This window comes from Sardina pilchardus, chromosome 14 (genome assembly GCF_963854185.1).
Source record: "Sardina pilchardus chromosome 14, fSarPil1.1, whole genome shotgun sequence".
Taxonomy (NCBI): Eukaryota; Metazoa; Chordata; class Actinopteri; order Clupeiformes; family Clupeidae; genus Sardina; species Sardina pilchardus.
The window spans coordinates 31755505-31773007 of record NC_085007.1 but is presented as its reverse complement, the minus strand read 5'-3'; the positions used below and the strand labels follow the sequence as shown (position 1 = coordinate 31773007).

At 41.7% G+C, this 17503-nt stretch overlaps 2 protein-coding genes across 3 annotated transcripts; one reads left to right on the top strand and one right to left on the bottom strand.

Annotated features, from left to right (window-relative positions):
• Positions 1-1270: 1270 nt before the first annotated feature.
• On the bottom strand, positions 1271-5154 carry klf4 (Kruppel like factor 4). Of its 2 annotated transcripts, XM_062554908.1 has the most exons (5): positions 4853-5154; positions 4596-4707; positions 3199-3982; positions 2930-3094; positions 1271-2371 (listed from the first exon to the last, which is right to left on the bottom strand). In XM_062554908.1, exons 1-5 carry the CDS (start codon positions 5014-5016, stop codon positions 2196-2198), a joined length of 1401 nt encoding a protein of 466 aa, XP_062410892.1. In that variant the 5' UTR covers positions 5017-5154; the 3' UTR covers positions 1271-2195. The 2 variants fall into 2 exon arrangements, with proteins under 2 accessions (XP_062410892.1, XP_062410893.1); XM_062554909.1 differs by having other exon boundaries at positions 4596-5154.
• Positions 5155-5838: 684 nt separating this feature from the next.
• On the top strand, positions 5839-7492 carry LOC134100403 (uncharacterized). The gene is made up of 2 exons (XM_062553578.1): positions 5839-6130; positions 6846-7492. Exons 1-2 carry the CDS (start codon positions 5839-5841, stop codon positions 7475-7477), a joined length of 924 nt encoding a protein of 307 aa, XP_062409562.1. The 3' UTR covers positions 7478-7492.
• The last annotated feature ends 10011 nt before the right edge of the window (positions 7493-17503 follow it).

The following is a 17503-nucleotide window of genomic DNA, read 5'->3' as shown; positions in this document are numbered from 1 at the left end:
CTGACTCCAGTCAAGTAGCATCCACTGGATAGGCTAATGACAACAGAGTAAAGTTGAGTACTCAAATAGTTAATTTACTTTACTAGCACTGTGGTATCATTCTTCTCTGATCAACACACCTCATCTTAGTTTTGCCTGTAACGTATTTTCAGTTATCCTCCACTTGTGTCAGGTGCCTTTCAGATTGTCAGCTTACAGCTTTATTAAACAGTACTCAGCAGTAATGCAACATTGAAATGTTATTATTATAGCATTGGACAAATAGGCAAAAGGAAAAAAAATCAGTGAAAGTGGAATAGTTATGGACAGACAAGCTAGAGATTCTGATGTTCGTATCACACACAGTTGACATCTTCACAAATGGAAAAGCGCTAAAGGCATTTCAAATAATGATTGAAAGTACCCCTTTAAACATGATCATACATTATAGTATAATGGAGCCTTGAAAAACAGGAGTTATAGTGGCAGAAAATGGGCCTTTTACACCTATTAAGGTGTTAAACTCCAATTGTATTCCAGTGGGCATGTTAATCAATATTGGACAGAGTGCCGTCTGAGAACTTTTATAACTAAACCACTGCATAATTAACAATCTTTACTGATAACTCATTGAAATAACAAAAACTTGAAAATGTTTTCTCTTGCCAAATGCTGTAGATACACTCAGTGGCGGTTCTACAGAAAACAAAATGATGGGGAGAGTTGGGGCACAGACTCAGAGTAAACATAAACATTTAAAAGTAAAACAATTAATATGAAAGCCATATATACTAAATTGTGCATTATTATAGCCAAACTGTTTGTGTAAAAAGGAATTCAAAATAGTCGCTTCACAGATAAAGTGCCAAATGTCTTTGTAGGACATCTGAAGCGTAACTTGGTAGATGCAGAGCAACAAGGAAATATTAAGGAGAGAAGTAGCCGATCAGAATGAAGTTTTCCACCATACAGTATATGAGCATACCCATAAACTTGTGTTCATAATGAGAAAAAAATACAAAGAAATGATGGATCTGCCACTGATTTACTGGTGAGCACCAGAAATCTCTTCCTAAACACATGTTAATGTTGGATGTACAAAATGAAATATTGCCTGAATAATTTGGCCATCAAAGCAAAGCAAAGTGTTTGTATTGACTAAGAAAGCAGTTCTACTTGAAGACATGTAATGCAGGCCTGCCCAACTATCACATCTCCGGTGGGACGGCTCATTGGATTCTGGGGGTGGTGGTGGTGGTGGAAGAAATGTGACAAGAAAACCTCATAAAATCAAGGTTGCTTTATATAAAGGCTCATTTTTAATTTCTGTTTACAGAGTATTGAATACATAAAATACAAAACCTTTACAAAACATTATTCACAAATATACAAAACAGAAGATTATATTACATTATTTGTCTATAACAAAACTTTTTGTTCAGTTGTTTCATTCTTCTTTGTAACATTATTTGTTTATCCTTTGTTTTATTTTTTCTTTACTTTTCTTTCTTTTTTTACAAAAATAGACATGTCATATTGTCAAAGTATTGCACTTTTCAGCCACAGTGCAGCTCAGATTGCTATTACCATTCAGACACCTTATATTCACCTGATTGAAGACAAGATGCGGAAGATAGATCAACTCCAGGAAATGCACAGATAATTACATGGCACTTTTGACATTTTGTATGAAATCTATTTTCCTCTTTGGTACCTTTAAAACACTGATGAGTTACTGAGCACCATCCTCTGACAGATAAACATGTATGTACCTGAAATTAATGGTTTGCAAAAGTAATATAAAAATAGATTTATTAGACAGTAGGTTGAACAGTGTGTATTCGTAAATACAATGGAATGTCTCTGAAGGCCTCTGTTTACATATACAATTCTGTCTGTTTTTAACATCCCTGATATTCATATATTTCCAGTCATACTTTGGCACCTGGTCCTCCAAGTTTTGTCAATATTGTGAAAGAGCTGAATTCCAGTTCCATCCCAAGGAACAAAGGAAAACATAAAAGGTCTCCAAGTATAACCAGCCAATGGAAGACAACAAAAACACCATAAAAATACATCTGCAAGCCCTAAAAGGCTGCTATTAGCCGTGGACAACACAGCTTGTCATACAATTTTAGTGAGCATCTGAAAGGCAATGCATGTCTACGGAGCCATACGAGCTCATTTGATTTCAGTTTTGTGTATTTCCACTGAGCTCATAAGTGTCGTTTCATGTGCAGTGCAAGATGGTCCGAGCGCGAGAAAGCCCGGTCACATTTCTGACACTGGAAGGGCCGGTGACCTGTATGCTTCCTATAGTGCCTTGTAAGTTCATCAGAGCGGGCAAACTTCCAGCCACATCCCTCCCAGTCGCAGTGGTAAGGCTTCTCTCCTAAAAAAAAAAGGGTCAACAAAACAATTAGGGGGAAAACTGCAACACATTTCCATCACCACTTCAATCAAACACAAAGACCAGATAAAACAGATAAAAAAGGCCATGTACACACAACATTCATATCTGAGTAGATCAATCAGGCCTGCAGTTTTATTTACACAGGTTCAATATCAACCTGCTGTTTAAATAGTGGTTGGTGACTGGACTGCTCACTTGCATTTTCAAGACTAGTTTTAAAAAATAATTAATAAATGAAACATTACAACCACTGTGCCATACCACTGTGATGAGGGGAAGTCTGCATACATGACATAATCAAACCACATCTAACTCCAATTTGTTTAGTAAAGTTATTTACTAAAAGACTACATGTAAAGCTATAAAAGACATACAATCTTTCTGGGTGTATTATGATACACCTAGTATGCATTTATAATACACAAAGTATGTATCACTACATTAACCAATATTTGCATCTTTCGCGTCTTACAACTCCATGCCATTACTGTAAACATATTTCTTTCTCCAAACTGAACAATAGCAGGTGACACATACCAGTATGCGTTCTGTGATGTGCTTTCAGATGTGAGCTTTTTGTGTAGGTTTTGCCACAGCCTGCGTAGTCACAGGTGTGTGTGGCAATCCTTTTCCTGGGCCAGGAGCGGCGGCCCCGTTTGGGCTTAGGTTCTTCCGGCAAGCACTCAGCTGGAGACATGAGCTCTGTTAGCATAGAGAGGAAGGTAAGTTGAGCGTGCCCCCTGAAGCATGTTTAGCAATGAAAATGGTTTAGCAAGCATGGAAAGGGACAACTGAACTAAACTAACCTTGGTACTGCAGGGATGGAGGCTGCGGGAAAGGGGAGAAGCTCGGTGAGGTGTGGTATCCTGGGGACAGAGGCAGTTGCGGTCGACCTAAGACCTGAGTGGAGGGGTGGTGGTCATCTGGGGATAGGGAAGCAGAAGAGCCTCTGGTGACCAAAGGGTGTCCTCCAGGGAATGCATGGGAGTCAAGTCCAGGGGCCCTTTGGCTGGACCCATGTCTCGAGTTGACACCCAGGTGGATGTCAATGGGCCGTGTGATAGTGCACGTGCTAGGGCTCTCCTGCTTAATTCGATGGCAAATGAAGGCCAGTGAGGGATCCGAGACTGCACCGGCTTTGCTGACATTGACATTCTGATTATAATCTCCCATATCCATGGTGGTTTTCACCACAAACTTCCCATGGAGACTGGGGGTAGGCTGCAGATAAGCGGGGTCTAGTTCTGGCCTCATGAGCTCAGCCACAAAGCCCCCAGAGGGAGAGACATCAGTGATATCTGGAATGTACAGCATATCACTAGTGGTGCCCTGGGGAGAGGGGAGCTGGTAGGAGCTATATCCAGGGGAAGATGACATAGTTCTAGAACCACTTGTCATGGCCTCCTGCTGCTGTTGCTGCTGCTGCTGCTGTTGCTGGAGCATAGTGTTTGACAGGATGAAGTCATAATCCAGCAAGTCCAGGTCTTCTGGCTCTTTCTTGGCCATTCCGGAAGGGATTTCCTGGTCAGGGTGGCTCCCACCTGTTGGCAGGCTGGGTCTCTTTAGGTGGGACAGCTCCTCTTTCCAGCGCTGATCAGAGAGGGGGGAAATACAGCCCGTTTCAGGAAACACAGTCACCGCAGAAAATAGCTATGAGATTAATGTACCATCATCTCAGTATCAGTGTAGATGTGAGTACTTTTCAAGGCACAATGTTAAATACTAATCTGGGATGTCTATAGTTCTAGCCTACACTGGAACAAGAAATCACTGGGCTATCTGACCTGACTACAGTCAAGTCAACATTTGAAGAGTAATGTGATAGCCTATAGCCTAGGCCTGGGCTTCAACAAAACTGTTTACATGCCATGTTGTTTAGAGATATTATCAGCTACAAGTGTGGACTGCGTATAACTTCATCAGTCCACTACTGCACAGAATCCATTAAGTCGAAACATAAGATTCTCCGGTTGTGTCACGACAAAACCGAACGAAGTGGAGCGGTGTATGGTGCACGCCCCTACAGCTGTAGTTGAGTGCGGCAATGTTTCTACAAGAATAACTACGGGCTATGACATAACCGTTCCAGCAATGGAGTTTCCACAGATCGGGCATGAATCGAAACATTATTAGAGCTCAGGGAAAATGTGATATCCTTCATGTTCAGTTTATGTCCCCTGAGACAGAGCATGATCATACTCACTATATTGGCCGGTCCCGCTGATTTGTTCTTGACAGATGCACCGCTGGCAAATGTGGATATGGATGGCAAAAGCGTCCCGCTCAGTGCCATTTCGAAATCACTAGGTGGTTGCCTGCAAGAGCAGAAGAGCTGGTAAATCCTTGTCACGATTTGAGGTAGGCTAATAGCCTGTTCTTCAGTGATGAGTTAATTTCAGAAGCCAAGGACATCGAAGATTATAAACACAACGGAAAATGAATAGCTTCACAAAGACACACCTCATGAATGAAAACTTATTAACTAATTTCTTTCCAGTGCGATTTTCTAAAATAATGGAGATGGTTAGGCGACTGAATTGCTCCAGTCTTGACTCTTCGCGACCTGACGTTTCACTAAACTTAAGTCCGAGCCATGCTTGCTTGTAGCGTAAAGTGTCGAGCATCCAACTGTCGAGTAAGCTATGTAAGGATGCGAGTCGCTCAGGAGAGAGGCGACACCCGGGGATTCCCTCCTCTCCCTCTCAGTGTTGGGGCCATGCACCGGCGTGTGCGGCAGAATGAAGAAGTGTCATACCGCTCTGTCTGGCTGCTCTCCCTACTTTAAATCATTGGAAGACACGCCTCTTGTTGCGCAGCAACAACAGAGAGTGTCGGTGAGAGAGTAGGCAAAAGCGAGGGCAGCGAGCGCATAGACAGTAAAAAAAAAAAGAGAAAAGCGAGCGCACTGGTGACGTCACGGCTGTTTGTTTGTGCAGAACGATGGCAACAGAGCACACGCCATGCGCGCCTCTTTTTTTACTTCTTAGGGTGCTTTCACACCAACATCTTTTGGTGCGCACCAAACGGTCCATTCGTACCAAAACCTCTTAGTTCGGTACGTTTTCGTTGGTGTGAAAGCATTAATCGCACCCGGGTGCGCACCAAAACAAGCGGACCGAGACCTCCAAAAAGAGGAGGTCTCGGTCCGCTTGACTCCGCACCAAAAGTCGACCTCTGGTGCGGTCCCTCTGGTGAGAACGCGAACCTAGACCAACTCAGGTGCAAAAGCCAATTCGAAATGCATCTTGGGTGGGAGACACAATTATTTCATTTCCTGTTAGCATTACAGGTGGACAGACAACATGAGGCCATCTTCTAACCGTGGGCAAACTTGGGCTACTGCTGAAATTCAAGCCCTAATTGACATATGGTCGGATGCTTACATCCACGAACAGCTTTCATCAACCCACAAAAACAGCGACATATACGCAATATTTAGTAAACAGATGAGGGAGAAGGGTTTCGAACGGTCTTCAGAGCAATGCCGGCTTAAAGTCAAGAAGCTACGTCAGAAGTATATTCAAGTACGCGATGCACTTAGGAAGACGGGGAGCAGCGGGAAGGAAAAAGACAAATTTATCTGGTTTGACGAGGTGGACAAAATATTGGGAACGAAACCTGTGGTCGATCCTGTGGATATGGTAGAAAATGATGACCGTGAGGCAGAGCCTACCTTGTCTGTAGCATCGTCCGACTCATCATACGTGACCCACGCATCTGACCCAGATGCTGATGATGGTGAGTCATCTTTTTCTCTTTTGCTTGTAACCTACCAGCCTAACTATGCTCTAGTTGAATACTGTAGACTATGACATTATAGGGTAGCCTAGCTACAGTTTTTCTCAGTTGCTTTGGTACAATTCTCAGATCAGAATTGAAATCCTCAAATCTAGGCTACCTGTTCAATCTTCACATCGTTGTGTCACTTGTGCACATCAAAAAAGCAATTTCTCATTCTTTGAACAATTTGCAAATGCTTTGGTACATCCATGCAAATGGTTATGTACAATTATCTGCTGTTTCCTACATTATCAATTGCTTTTGTCACGTTGATCAAAATGTATTGGGTCTCTACTAGTCTCACCCTCAAAACATTTAGGCATTAGTTTTGAGAAAAGCACTTACTGTTTTGCAAATGTTGAGGATGATTCAAGAATTGTACCAAAGCGATTGAGAAAAACGAATAATGCCTGAGCATTTGTGTAATGAGCAAATAAAATGCAAAAAATGTTTTCACAAAGCAGAAGACTGCAAGCTGTCAGTATCAGTGTGTCATTGCCATTTTTTACATGATCAACACCGGATTGTAAAGTGTAGATTATGATTGGTCTACTAAAGCCAGCCAGTTTCAAGCCAACTGTACTACATGTGCAAGACACACAGACACACACACACACATGCATGCATGTTCAATTTTCATTGACCTTACATTTACATCCTTTATCTTTTACAGTGGAAGACTCCAGCAACGCCCTTGACGAGTCAGATGTGGTTGAGGCACAGGGCACAGAGAATGAGGAGAAAGAACCAGAGGATAGTGAGAAAGGGGGAAAGCTACCCATTCCAGGAGCAAAGGCACGGAAGAGAAAAGCCAAGTCTAACAGAGTTGATGATGAGGTTGTGGAATATTTGGCAGAGAGCAGAAAGATGATGCAGGAGATTCAGGGGTCTGAGCAGCGCCGGCTGGATCAAGAGTCAGCTAACTTTGACAAATATCTGAATGCTCAACGGGAAGCAGAGGAACGACGATTCCATGCCATGCAGCTGCAACAGCAGGCCAGTAACCAGATGATTATGCAGCTTGTGAGCACGCTTGTGAATACTCAACATCATCACTCCTCCGCAATGCCCTCCTGGAACACCACAACCACACCAACAACCTCTAGGGCCTGGCCCCCACTACCACATCCCCCATCACAGTCACATCAGCAACTACACCCTACTGTCGAGCAGCCTGTGATCCCTCAATATCCTCCCGCCTCACAATATCCTTCTGCCTCACCAAACCCATCCACCTCCCAACAAGATAACCACAGTGTTTCATCCATTTTACGGGATGTTAACACACAACTGTTCCCAATGTAGGCTGGTATAAGCAATGTGAAGCACATGTTTTTTAGGTGCAAGTTGGTTTTGCAGTGGAAGTTGTTTCTTGTTGTTTCAGATGCAATTGTTTATCTCTCGTTCGAGGTGAAAAGTATTTTTTCTTGAGACATTTATTTTAAAGAAATATAGTACACCTCAGAGGTATTTTTATACTTTATTTGTTTTTTTTTTCAAATGACAAAAGTAGCAAAATATTGTTGAAAAAAGAAAATGTATAAGCTATTTATGTTTTGGACATTGCCACATATTTGTATTTAAAACAGGATATTTGATATATTTTTGAAAATGTGAACATCCCAAGGGGGAGATTGTTTTTGTTGCAAGGCAATAAACAGTGTTTTGAAGTATTTTCATGTACTCATCTTTTCCTATGTGTAACCTTCAAGATGTATGCTCTATGCACATGAATGATGAATGATAAAATCAGAACAACAATAGCTAATAACTCTGGTAAATAACTCTGGTAAAACTTCATAACAAGCTACAAACTATTCATGAGAACACTCCACTTATTCTTTGTACTGCTTCAATGGTTTAAACATTCACATTGTAGAGAAGTACTGACATAATGCATCTCTGATGTTGTTGGGCTGCTGTAGTGCATTCACCTCTTCCTGATGACCAACATCCTCGGCCTCTACCACAGCAATATCTCCCTCCAGAAATTCCTCATTATGTTCCTCACAGTAATTATGAAGCACACAGCAAGCAGACACTATGCGACTGACAAATGTAATGTGGGCTTCACATTCTTTATAAAGGCAGCGCCAACGGCCTTTTAGGCGACCAAAGGCACGCTCAACCGCCATACGGGCTTGACTTAACCTGTGGTTAAAATTCAGCTGCTGTGGTGTTACCCGTCCACCCTCTGGATAAGGTTTCATCAACCAGTTTAAAAGCGGATAGGCCGAATCCCCCAAAAGAAAAAGTGGAATATCTACCCCCTCAAACATTTCAGTGTACTGAGGTAAAAGAGTTCCTGCACTGCCCCGCTCACATAGGGATGAGAGGGAAAAAACACGGGCATCATGGACCTTGCCTGGTCTTCCCACATTTATGTCCCAAAACTTCAATTTATGGTCCACTACAGCCTGCAAAATTATTGAGTAATCCCCCTTTCTGTTAAAATAGTCAGAAGAATGGTCAGGTGGAGCTCTAATCTTTATGTGTGTGCCATCAATCGCCCCTGCCACTTGAGGGAACCTCCATCGGTCTCGAAACCCCTGTGTAATCACCCTAAACTCAGCTGCAGAGGGATGCTTTAGATATTTGGGCTTTAAAATTACATTTATAGCAGTCACAACCTCTTGTGTAATTAAACAACAGGTTGACAACCCAACGGCAAACAGGTGTGAGATGGACCTATACTCCAGGTTCGTCGCCAATCTCCAAATACAAATTGCCACACGGACCTCTACTGTCACAGCCCGTCTATAATTTGTGTTTTGGCGTATAAGCCATGGACGGAGTGTGTCACACAGGTGATCAAAACTGGCTCTTCGCATCCGGAAATTGGACAGCCATTCTCTGTCTGTCCAGGTGCTGTAGATATGGGGCCACCAGCCATCACTCCTTGGGTATGTCCATCTGCTCCTGAGTAGCACAGAAACAGAATTGATAACAGGCAGAGTAGACAGAATTGATAACAGGCAGAGTAGAGGTCCATGTTGCAATTTGTATACTGGCTACTAACCAATAGGTCCATTGCACCCATTTGCTGTTATGTTATCAACCTGTTGTCTAATTACAGAAGCTGACTGTCATAAATGTAATTTTAAAACTAAAATATCTAAAGCATCCCTCTGCAGCAGTCCAGTAACATAAGAAATGCACTGTATCACTATTTTTTTTTTTTTTTTTAAATGATGCTACCACTGTGGTCTGATAATGCAGCCTGGCTAATAAATGAAGGCTATATGCTGTATGCTAAATAGTAGGCCTACACAGGATCAGCTAGATCACACAGCTGGATATTGACATTTTAACACATAACAGATACTGCAGTTTAAACGATGTATAATGTAGACCCTTGTGGTCTGGCTTGTTAGGTAATGAGCATACCTTGTGGGTCTTTGGAAAGACGTTCGTCTCATCATCAGAATGACTGCATCTCTGAAAATAGTGCGTCTCCTCCGGCTGAAATGACGCGCTATACGTCTCCGGCGACTCCAGTGCATCAGAACATTGTTCTCCAGTCGCAGCCGCGACTCATTCTCAAATTGGATATTTTCCCAAAAATGCTTGATACAGAGAATGTAATACACTAGCACAAGAACAATGACCAAAGTACGAACGTGTGGCTCCATAGTGAATCAAAATTGGCGCTATTTCTACCGGAAGATAAATGTTGGTGAGGAAAGGTTAATCGGACCAATTTTAGTTCGTTTGCGGGTGTGAAAGCAGTCCACACTGCAGTCTGTATGCTACATAGTAACAATTTTACTGTCTGGTGCGGACCAAATAATCAAATTATTGGTGTGAAAACGCCCTTAAAGTTGTAGAACCTGGTCACTTTAGTAAGCTTTACAGCGATGAAAATGTCGTAGGCCTAGCATAGGCTAGTTCTTGGAATGGATTCATAACTTCATGCTTCCCTTATTGAACTATTCCTTTCCCAGTAAATGTTACCTTCTGAAACATTTTGTAAATTAAAAGTGAACTGTTTGTTGGCTTAGATTGTAGCCTAGGATATTTGTCAGACTACCTTTAGGCTCGTCCTAAATAATGGTAGGCATGTTATCTATAAGGTCGCCTATCAGGGGTGCCCCACTTGTTTGGAAATTATGTGAACAGTAGCCTAATTCAGTTATTCTGGCTGTTAGGCTATTTGTATCATTAGGGTAAATGTGAAAACACAAATGACTTAGGCATACCATTGAATCGTTTTTCTTTTGCGTTCAGACTATATCTGGTAATTAGACAACTTTTTTGTTTACATAAGTCGTTTCTTTGTCTCGTTCAGGTGAGGTGTGTCACTGATTGCATCAGTGATGTAGTCGAAAACGAAGGTGACTAATGGAGGAGGTGGCATATAGGCCATTTACTTTTAGGCTACTTTTTGGCAGTAGCCTAGGCTAGGTTAATATCCCACTCTCAGCTCATCCAAAACAAAATGAAAATCGTATGTTCTTTTTTTATTTATTTTTTTATCTCTCGGTTCCTTAGTCTAATTGAGTGAACACACAGATTTGAATGAATGTTGAATGAAGAAGATTTTTTTGAGGAAAAGACATTCCAACATTTCTTGGAATTCTTGATGTCTGGAGCTGATTGATTTACAATGAAGTAAATGCTAAAACAATACAGAGAGCATCCAGCATAGCCTAAAACATGCTGGTTTTGACAAAATAAAGGAGGGTGTGCTTGCTGCACTATCCCTCAGGCATTCCCTGTGGCCATCCACATGCATCTAACCCCTAATGTCAGGAGACATTAGGAGATATTGCTATTTTCAACACAGAGCCAGGAGTTTTGAGGTTATTTTTGTGAAGGTAAAAGAGTATGAAATCAACATGTCCTAACTTGATGAGTTTTTCTCCTGGGCCATTTCAATACATGTGCACATAGTGAGAAAAGCTATGTTTGGTATTCATGTCATAACATGCTGATGTTGCACTAGACTAAATTGTCAAATATTGATTTGGTTTGGTGTTGTTATGCATATTTCTAATAAGTGGTGAAAACCTCAAAACATTGCATTTTTCAACGACATGCCTGTATCATGGTAATTTAGGTGGGCTGTATGTTTGCAGAGAGATTGTGCTCAGTATAAACTCATCCCAATGTCATGGAGGCAGCTTAGAAGCCCTGTATTGTGAGCAAATACACTTTTGTCCATGATCCTGTTGCATCAGGATCTTGTCCGTTAGGTATGTCAACAAAAGAGTCTTGGTTTACCTCCTGTGTGCATTTCTCTTGTTCCTGTCTCAAAGAAACGATGGTGTTATTTACACACTCATTCTCACACACGCGAGCACACACACACATGTACGCACGCACGGATGCACACACGCACACACACACACACACACACACACACACACACACACACACACACACACACACACACACACACACACACACACACACACACACACACTACACACACCACATGCATTTCTAAACATCCTCAGTCTTTTATATAGTGTTCTCATTTCCATTGATCTACTGTTTCATTAAGGGATAATCATACAACCATGTATCCTCACTCAAAAAACCTGTCCCATCTCAGTTGTAGGACACTCACAAGACGGACCAATGACATGCCATTAGAAAATGAGAATATGAACAGATTCTGATCTTAAATGGCCAGCAGCTAGAGATGTGCTCAAAATCCGAAAAAAAATCCTTCACACTTATAGTACAGTAACCCCTGCCCTGCATCCAGGCCTGGAATTTTATACTGTTAGGGGCATGGCCTTTGTTTGGCCATATTTGGCAGGGGGCACAAAGGCCAAAGTTGACCAGGCTGCAGAAAAATGATCAAGGTTGTATTTAGCCTATTCATAGACCTGAATCCCTATATGAAACATTACAAAAAAACTCATCTGATTTTAATATTCACTGATATAGGCGATATTTGTAACATTTATTTTGTATTTGGCCTGTCATGAAATCATGTTTTAACAATTTAAACACAATGTGAAACTTAAAGCCCAAAGTTGGAGACATAGAAATTTGCTTAAAATTTAAAACCAGTTTAGCCTACTCTGGAACGACGATTGTACAAGGGAATGTTTTACACTTTTGTGTTCAGTAAGGGCTGTTGTTTATTTTGACAAATATGGTTTGTTATGTGTTGAGTGAAGAGTTTGTTACATTTTCCACCGAGATGAATGTGGGGGAGATGGGCACAGAACCGTAGGCTATGTAGAATATAATTCAATTCAATTATAGGCTACTTTTCTCACACTGTTAACTACAACAGCGGCTAACATTGCTTAAAAGCTGAGAAAAGGCTCTTTCATGTGATGTCATACATGTGACAGCCTATGTGTGATGTCTGTGTGATGAGTAGGTTACTTCATAAGTATTTCAACAGAGAAGAATGGGTGAATTTGGACTCACTTCGTGCATATCTGCCCAATAGGGCTAATAGCAGCATCATAGTGTTCTGTGAAGATGTCACGTCAGGTGATAATGGTATAGCCTAGCCTATGCGGCGAATCTGTTGGCAAATTAAACATGCCATAGGCCTATGTAAACTATGGCAAACTAATTTGGTTTTAACTCATGTTAGGCAAGGCTATCTCGTCAAAATTTACACTACACCAGGGTAGTGTTTAATGAGTTCCTCCACGGATTAATGTGATAGAATCAGATCAATTAACATTATCAAGTCACAGAAAACATTATCACAGCAACATAACAGAATGGACCCTTGTCAGCTGACTAGGCTATTGCCTCCCATAACTAGGCCTAGGCCTAGCTTATGTCTTGCCATTGTTTTCTGGCTGCTGGACTTTTCTTCCCGTGCACTGTCACTTTCTCCACTGCATCTGCGCTGTGAATGAAGATTATTTTGATAGGCAATAGAGATTGAGAACGTGACGTAAAACGCACCGCATTTTGGGAATCGGTGGCCAAAAACTTAAGTTGGTTTACTGACGTGCGGGAACAACGAAGTGCAGTTGTCGAAATGCCGTTTACCTGCTGTGTTATAAAATTCAATAGAGTAACATGAAGCTTATCTTTTATCGTTTTCCAGCGTGGAAAAATAATAGTAGGCCTACACGCCATGTTTCAGAGGTGACAAAAAGGCGAGGAATGGCATGGATAGCATCAATAAGGAAGTGCAAGATTATGTTCTGTTTTTCACACAATTTTTTCACGCTTAGTTTTCATTATTATCAGATCATAGACCTAGAACACTAGTTTACATGGGCTGGCATCAGGCGAGCCAAACATACCCATAATTCTTTGTGTTTTTATGAAGTTGGTCACATGTTTTAGCAATCTCTATAGGCTACAGGCTATTAGTCGGACACAAAGCAGAATATTGAAAGAAGGGGGCACCAAGGCCAGTGGCCACAGTGGCCTGTGAACCTCTGATTTTCAAAGGGGCATCACAGTCAATGCAAGAGGCAACAGCCTTGCCTCCATCCATGTAAAAACAAAAGACAAGGTAGGCCTATCCAAGAGGATAGTGTCTAGATCAGATCAGCTGTGATTGGTGCTTCCGTTGTAAATGACGGCCAGAGCCTTTTGAAAAAGTTATGGTTAAAGGTTTAAGGTTATGTTAGGTTAGCATTAACCATCTGGGAGATTGTAAACAGAATAGGTCAGTTATTGTTAGAGAACTTCTCTCAGTTTTTGCATGTGTTTGTCAGGTGTAGGAGTCGGCTTACTACAGAGAGAAGTCATCATCCACATTACATTGTCCAAATGGATTTGGAAAATTGAGATAATGTTATTGTTGTAATACTGATCATGTAATCACCGGTCCAATGCTCTCAAAGTGTCACATTTTCCGACTGTACCGATAACAACTGCAATAGCTTCGGGTGACTCTCAGATGGGTTTCTCTTATCATTTCCTAGTGTACCAGTTGTCGACCCCTAGTCAGTTTCATATTCCAAAGGCATGAACATGGGGCGTAAAGAAGTTGGCAAACCAGGTTTTTCTTTTTTTTTTTTATCCTTCCTGAGAGTAATGCATCCTTAGTGACAGGGAACTTCAGAGATCGCCACCATTTCTTCAGGCTCAGTGGCTTTTCTGGATACACCTACTGACTCATACTGTGGGACACCAAAATGCATATGTAAACATCTATGTGGTTATGTATGTGAGCGAAAGAAAGAGAAAAAACTCCAGAACGTGTGCATGATTACACAATTTCTCATCTCTGAATTTGCCATTTATACTACATGTTACTAATGATTTCATTATTTAATAAAAACAAAAAATCACCAGCTTCTCTCCAGCACAACATCTTTGTCAGCTGAAAGCTCAGAGGAAATCACAGCATCATATTCAGAGGTAGGCTCTTTCTCCAGAGAGGGCCACTCAATTCCAGAGAGTGACAGAATGGCTCCAGGCAGGGGTTTGGTAGTAGGCACTGCACTGTGCTCGTACAGTTCCACCATATCTCATCTAACTCCATCCCACTCCCCTCCACCATCCGAGATGAGGGAAGAGGGGTGTACAGGATCCAAATGCTGAGGTTTCTGCACAGCTCCATTCCAGATGTTTCAGTAATTAAAAAATAGCTGACATTCTTTTCTGAAGTCCTCAGGCCTCCATAGCACATTATAATTCACTGTGTTGTTCCTAAGTATCTCAGAGCCCCATCTAATATAATTATATTTGGAGCGTCGATCTGTCTGTCTGTGTTCTCTGCCTCTAAATCCATCTCCTTCATTCAATCGCTTTATTTCTCAGTGGTTAATATTGTAATGGGCATCATTTTGGTCATACATAGACACTGCATTGACAGTCACTATTGCAAAAGAGCTTTCATTGTTATTTTTAAAAGACTAATTGTGGAAGTGATGAGCAAAAAAGAAGTGCTAATGTTGCTTAATTAACTCTGTGACAATATACTGCCTGAAAAAGTAAGGTCAGATCCAAGGGAGTGTTATGTGTTTGGCAACACTGAGTTGATTTATGACGCACCATTCACCCTGCCACAAGTTAACTAAACCAAGATAATGAGGCACAAGTAAACAGATAGTAACGAAAAGAAATTGGGCAATCAACAGTCTGAAATAAATAGAAATGGAATATAAAGTGGCGGACAATTTGACCGAAACATATCATCTAGTGCCTAGTTGCTCCAGTGTAACAAAGCTCACCTGGTTCACGTCAGTGAAAAGGCTCTTTTGCTGTGCTCTTTGCTGCTCTTCCAGGGGGACATGGGGGGGGGGGGGGGGGGGGGTGCGACGCACAGGGGCGGGGGGTGTATTTACAAACTTTTTGCCAAGTTCAGATGGGCAGGGCTCCGCTGCTTGCATCATGCCGTCCGATCTGGAGAGCGAAAGTGCAAGGGAGGGGAGAGGAAGAGAGAGAGAGAGCGGAGAGAGCTCCTGCCGGGCTGCAGGCTGTCCAGCCTGTGTCTGCGCTGGGATTCCTCTGCTCCCTTTAAATATGCTGGGTATTTTTAGACAAGCACGTAAGAGCCCTGGGCCGGCCCACTTTGCTACAATGTTTCCCTTCAGTCAGGAGGGGAAATGGATGGGAGCCACTCTTCCTGGTCACATGACGTGACTGCCCAGTGCTAGTAATACAACGGGGGAGAATGTGGGGGGATGGGGCAGGGGGAGATGGGCTAGCGTATAGAGTGGGGAGTTGGTGGAGGCTCTGCTGACCTGATCCCTGTACATTTTAACTCTTTCATCAAAGCTGCTATGCTACACCCTACCAGACAACCGTAGTTTAATCAGCCAGCTTGACGTCAGCGACAAAGCAAGCGATGCAGGAAGCAGAGATTGGCATGGTTGAGGAGTAGAGGAAATGAGACAGGGTACGACACATGGGCAGACGGGCTGCTATGACGTCAGCAGCCCGCCAGGATTAGAAGCCTCTAAAAAGCTGGGAAGGGCTGAGAGTGTTTCACTCATGAAGTGAATGTTTCTGAGTGTGTATGTGTGAGTTTATAGTATATCGGTTAATTGAAATTGAAGGACATGACAGGAAAGCCTCCTTATAGACGGTTCATTTACCATGGTTGATATACATGTACTTGGGCTCATCCAGGAAATATTGACTAATTTTATAGTGCACAAGAGACATGTGAACGTGCAGACAGAATTATGGAGGATCATCATACACATCATAACTGATGTACTTTGAACTATGATTCTCAACTTGGCAAACGTGAAAATGTTTCAACCTATGTTTAGTAAACATTACACTTGATGTTGAAGTATTTGCATAACTATTATCACCATCAGACCACTGACCAGCGTCAAAACACAGTTTTTGCTTTTTGCACGGAAGAATGTTCTTGCTTTTGGGCATAGGACCCTCCTTGTACCTCTAGATAATACTCAAGGTCTCAGAACATGTTGTATAAGAGATCTGAAACTGTTCACAGCATTTGTGAAAATGTGCACATGCTCCTTTTCCATACTGATTTGATCCTAATTGCAAAAAAAAGTTTTGCATTAAAAAAACAATCACATCAATTATTTCACATGTAAGCGTACTTCTAATCAGATAGATTTTTTCTTTCTGTGAAGATGGTGATGGGTTTAATGAAGTCCTAATTGCAGAGTGTTCAGAGTCACAGCTCAGTGAGGAAGATATGGGCTGATGTCCAGATCACTCAAGGAGGGATGATGAAACAGCGTGTGAATAAGAGCAACCCTCATCTACCAAAGAACTGGGAGGCCCATAGAAATAAATAAAAGACTTAACCTTTAAAAGAAAACCTCTCCCAGTCTGAGAGAGAGAGAGAGACATAAATGAACTTACCCTGGTATTCCCCTAAAACTACTCACTCACAGGGTTACACTGTCAGACAGGCAGGGGATTCAGTCCCACTCATTTTCAACGTTTCTGTTAGATGATGTAAAACTGCTTTCCTCCTACAAACAACAACATATTGCTATGATATTAAATATTTTGTCAGTATCATCTGTATACTTTTAAGGGTAGGCTATTTGGGTGCTAATGGAAAGATATTTTTAAAACTGTCTTGACCAGAATAACATGCCTCCCTATTTCAACATACTGTAGCTCTAGCTATAGTCTAGCTTTAGTTTGTTGGATAAATGTTTATAAGCACCAAAGCATCATATTTGGTGTTTAAGTATTGTTCCTATAAAAACAAGGATCATTTGTTTCCCCCTTTTCCTGCTCCTATAGCCTACTTGAGTTCGCTCTGGTCCCTAAATCAGACTTTTGCTCAGTAATGAGGCTACTGCAATCACAGACTTTCTGAAAGTCTCCAGCCCCTCCTTGGCTCATTCCCTGCTAGAAGTAATCTTCACAACATTCTGTAGAGTGTGTAGCAATTGATTTTTTCACACATCTAAAGTCCATAAATGTAGACATATACAGTAT

Excerpts from the sequence above, each read along its gene's own strand:
- LOC134100403 (XM_062553578.1), top strand. The coding sequence starts at position 5,839 with ATGAGGGAGAAGGGTTTCGAACGGTCTTCAGAGCAATGCCGGCTTAAA. Across the intron at positions 6,131-6,845 it reads TGACCCAGATGCTGATGATG|TGGAAGACTCCAGCAACGCC; the intron begins GTGAGTCATCTT and ends TATCTTTTACAG.
- klf4 (XM_062554908.1), bottom strand. The coding sequence starts at position 5,016 with ATGCTCGACACTTTACGCTACAAGCAAGCATGGCTCGGACTTAAGTTT. Across the intron at positions 3,095-3,198 it reads TCCATCCCTGCAGTACCAAG|AGCTCATGTCTCCAGCTGAG; the intron begins GTTAGTTTAGTT and ends CTATGCTAACAG. Across the intron at positions 2,372-2,929 it reads ACATCACAGAACGCATACTG|GAGAGAAGCCTTACCACTGC; the intron begins GTATGTGTCACC and ends TTTTTTTTTTAG.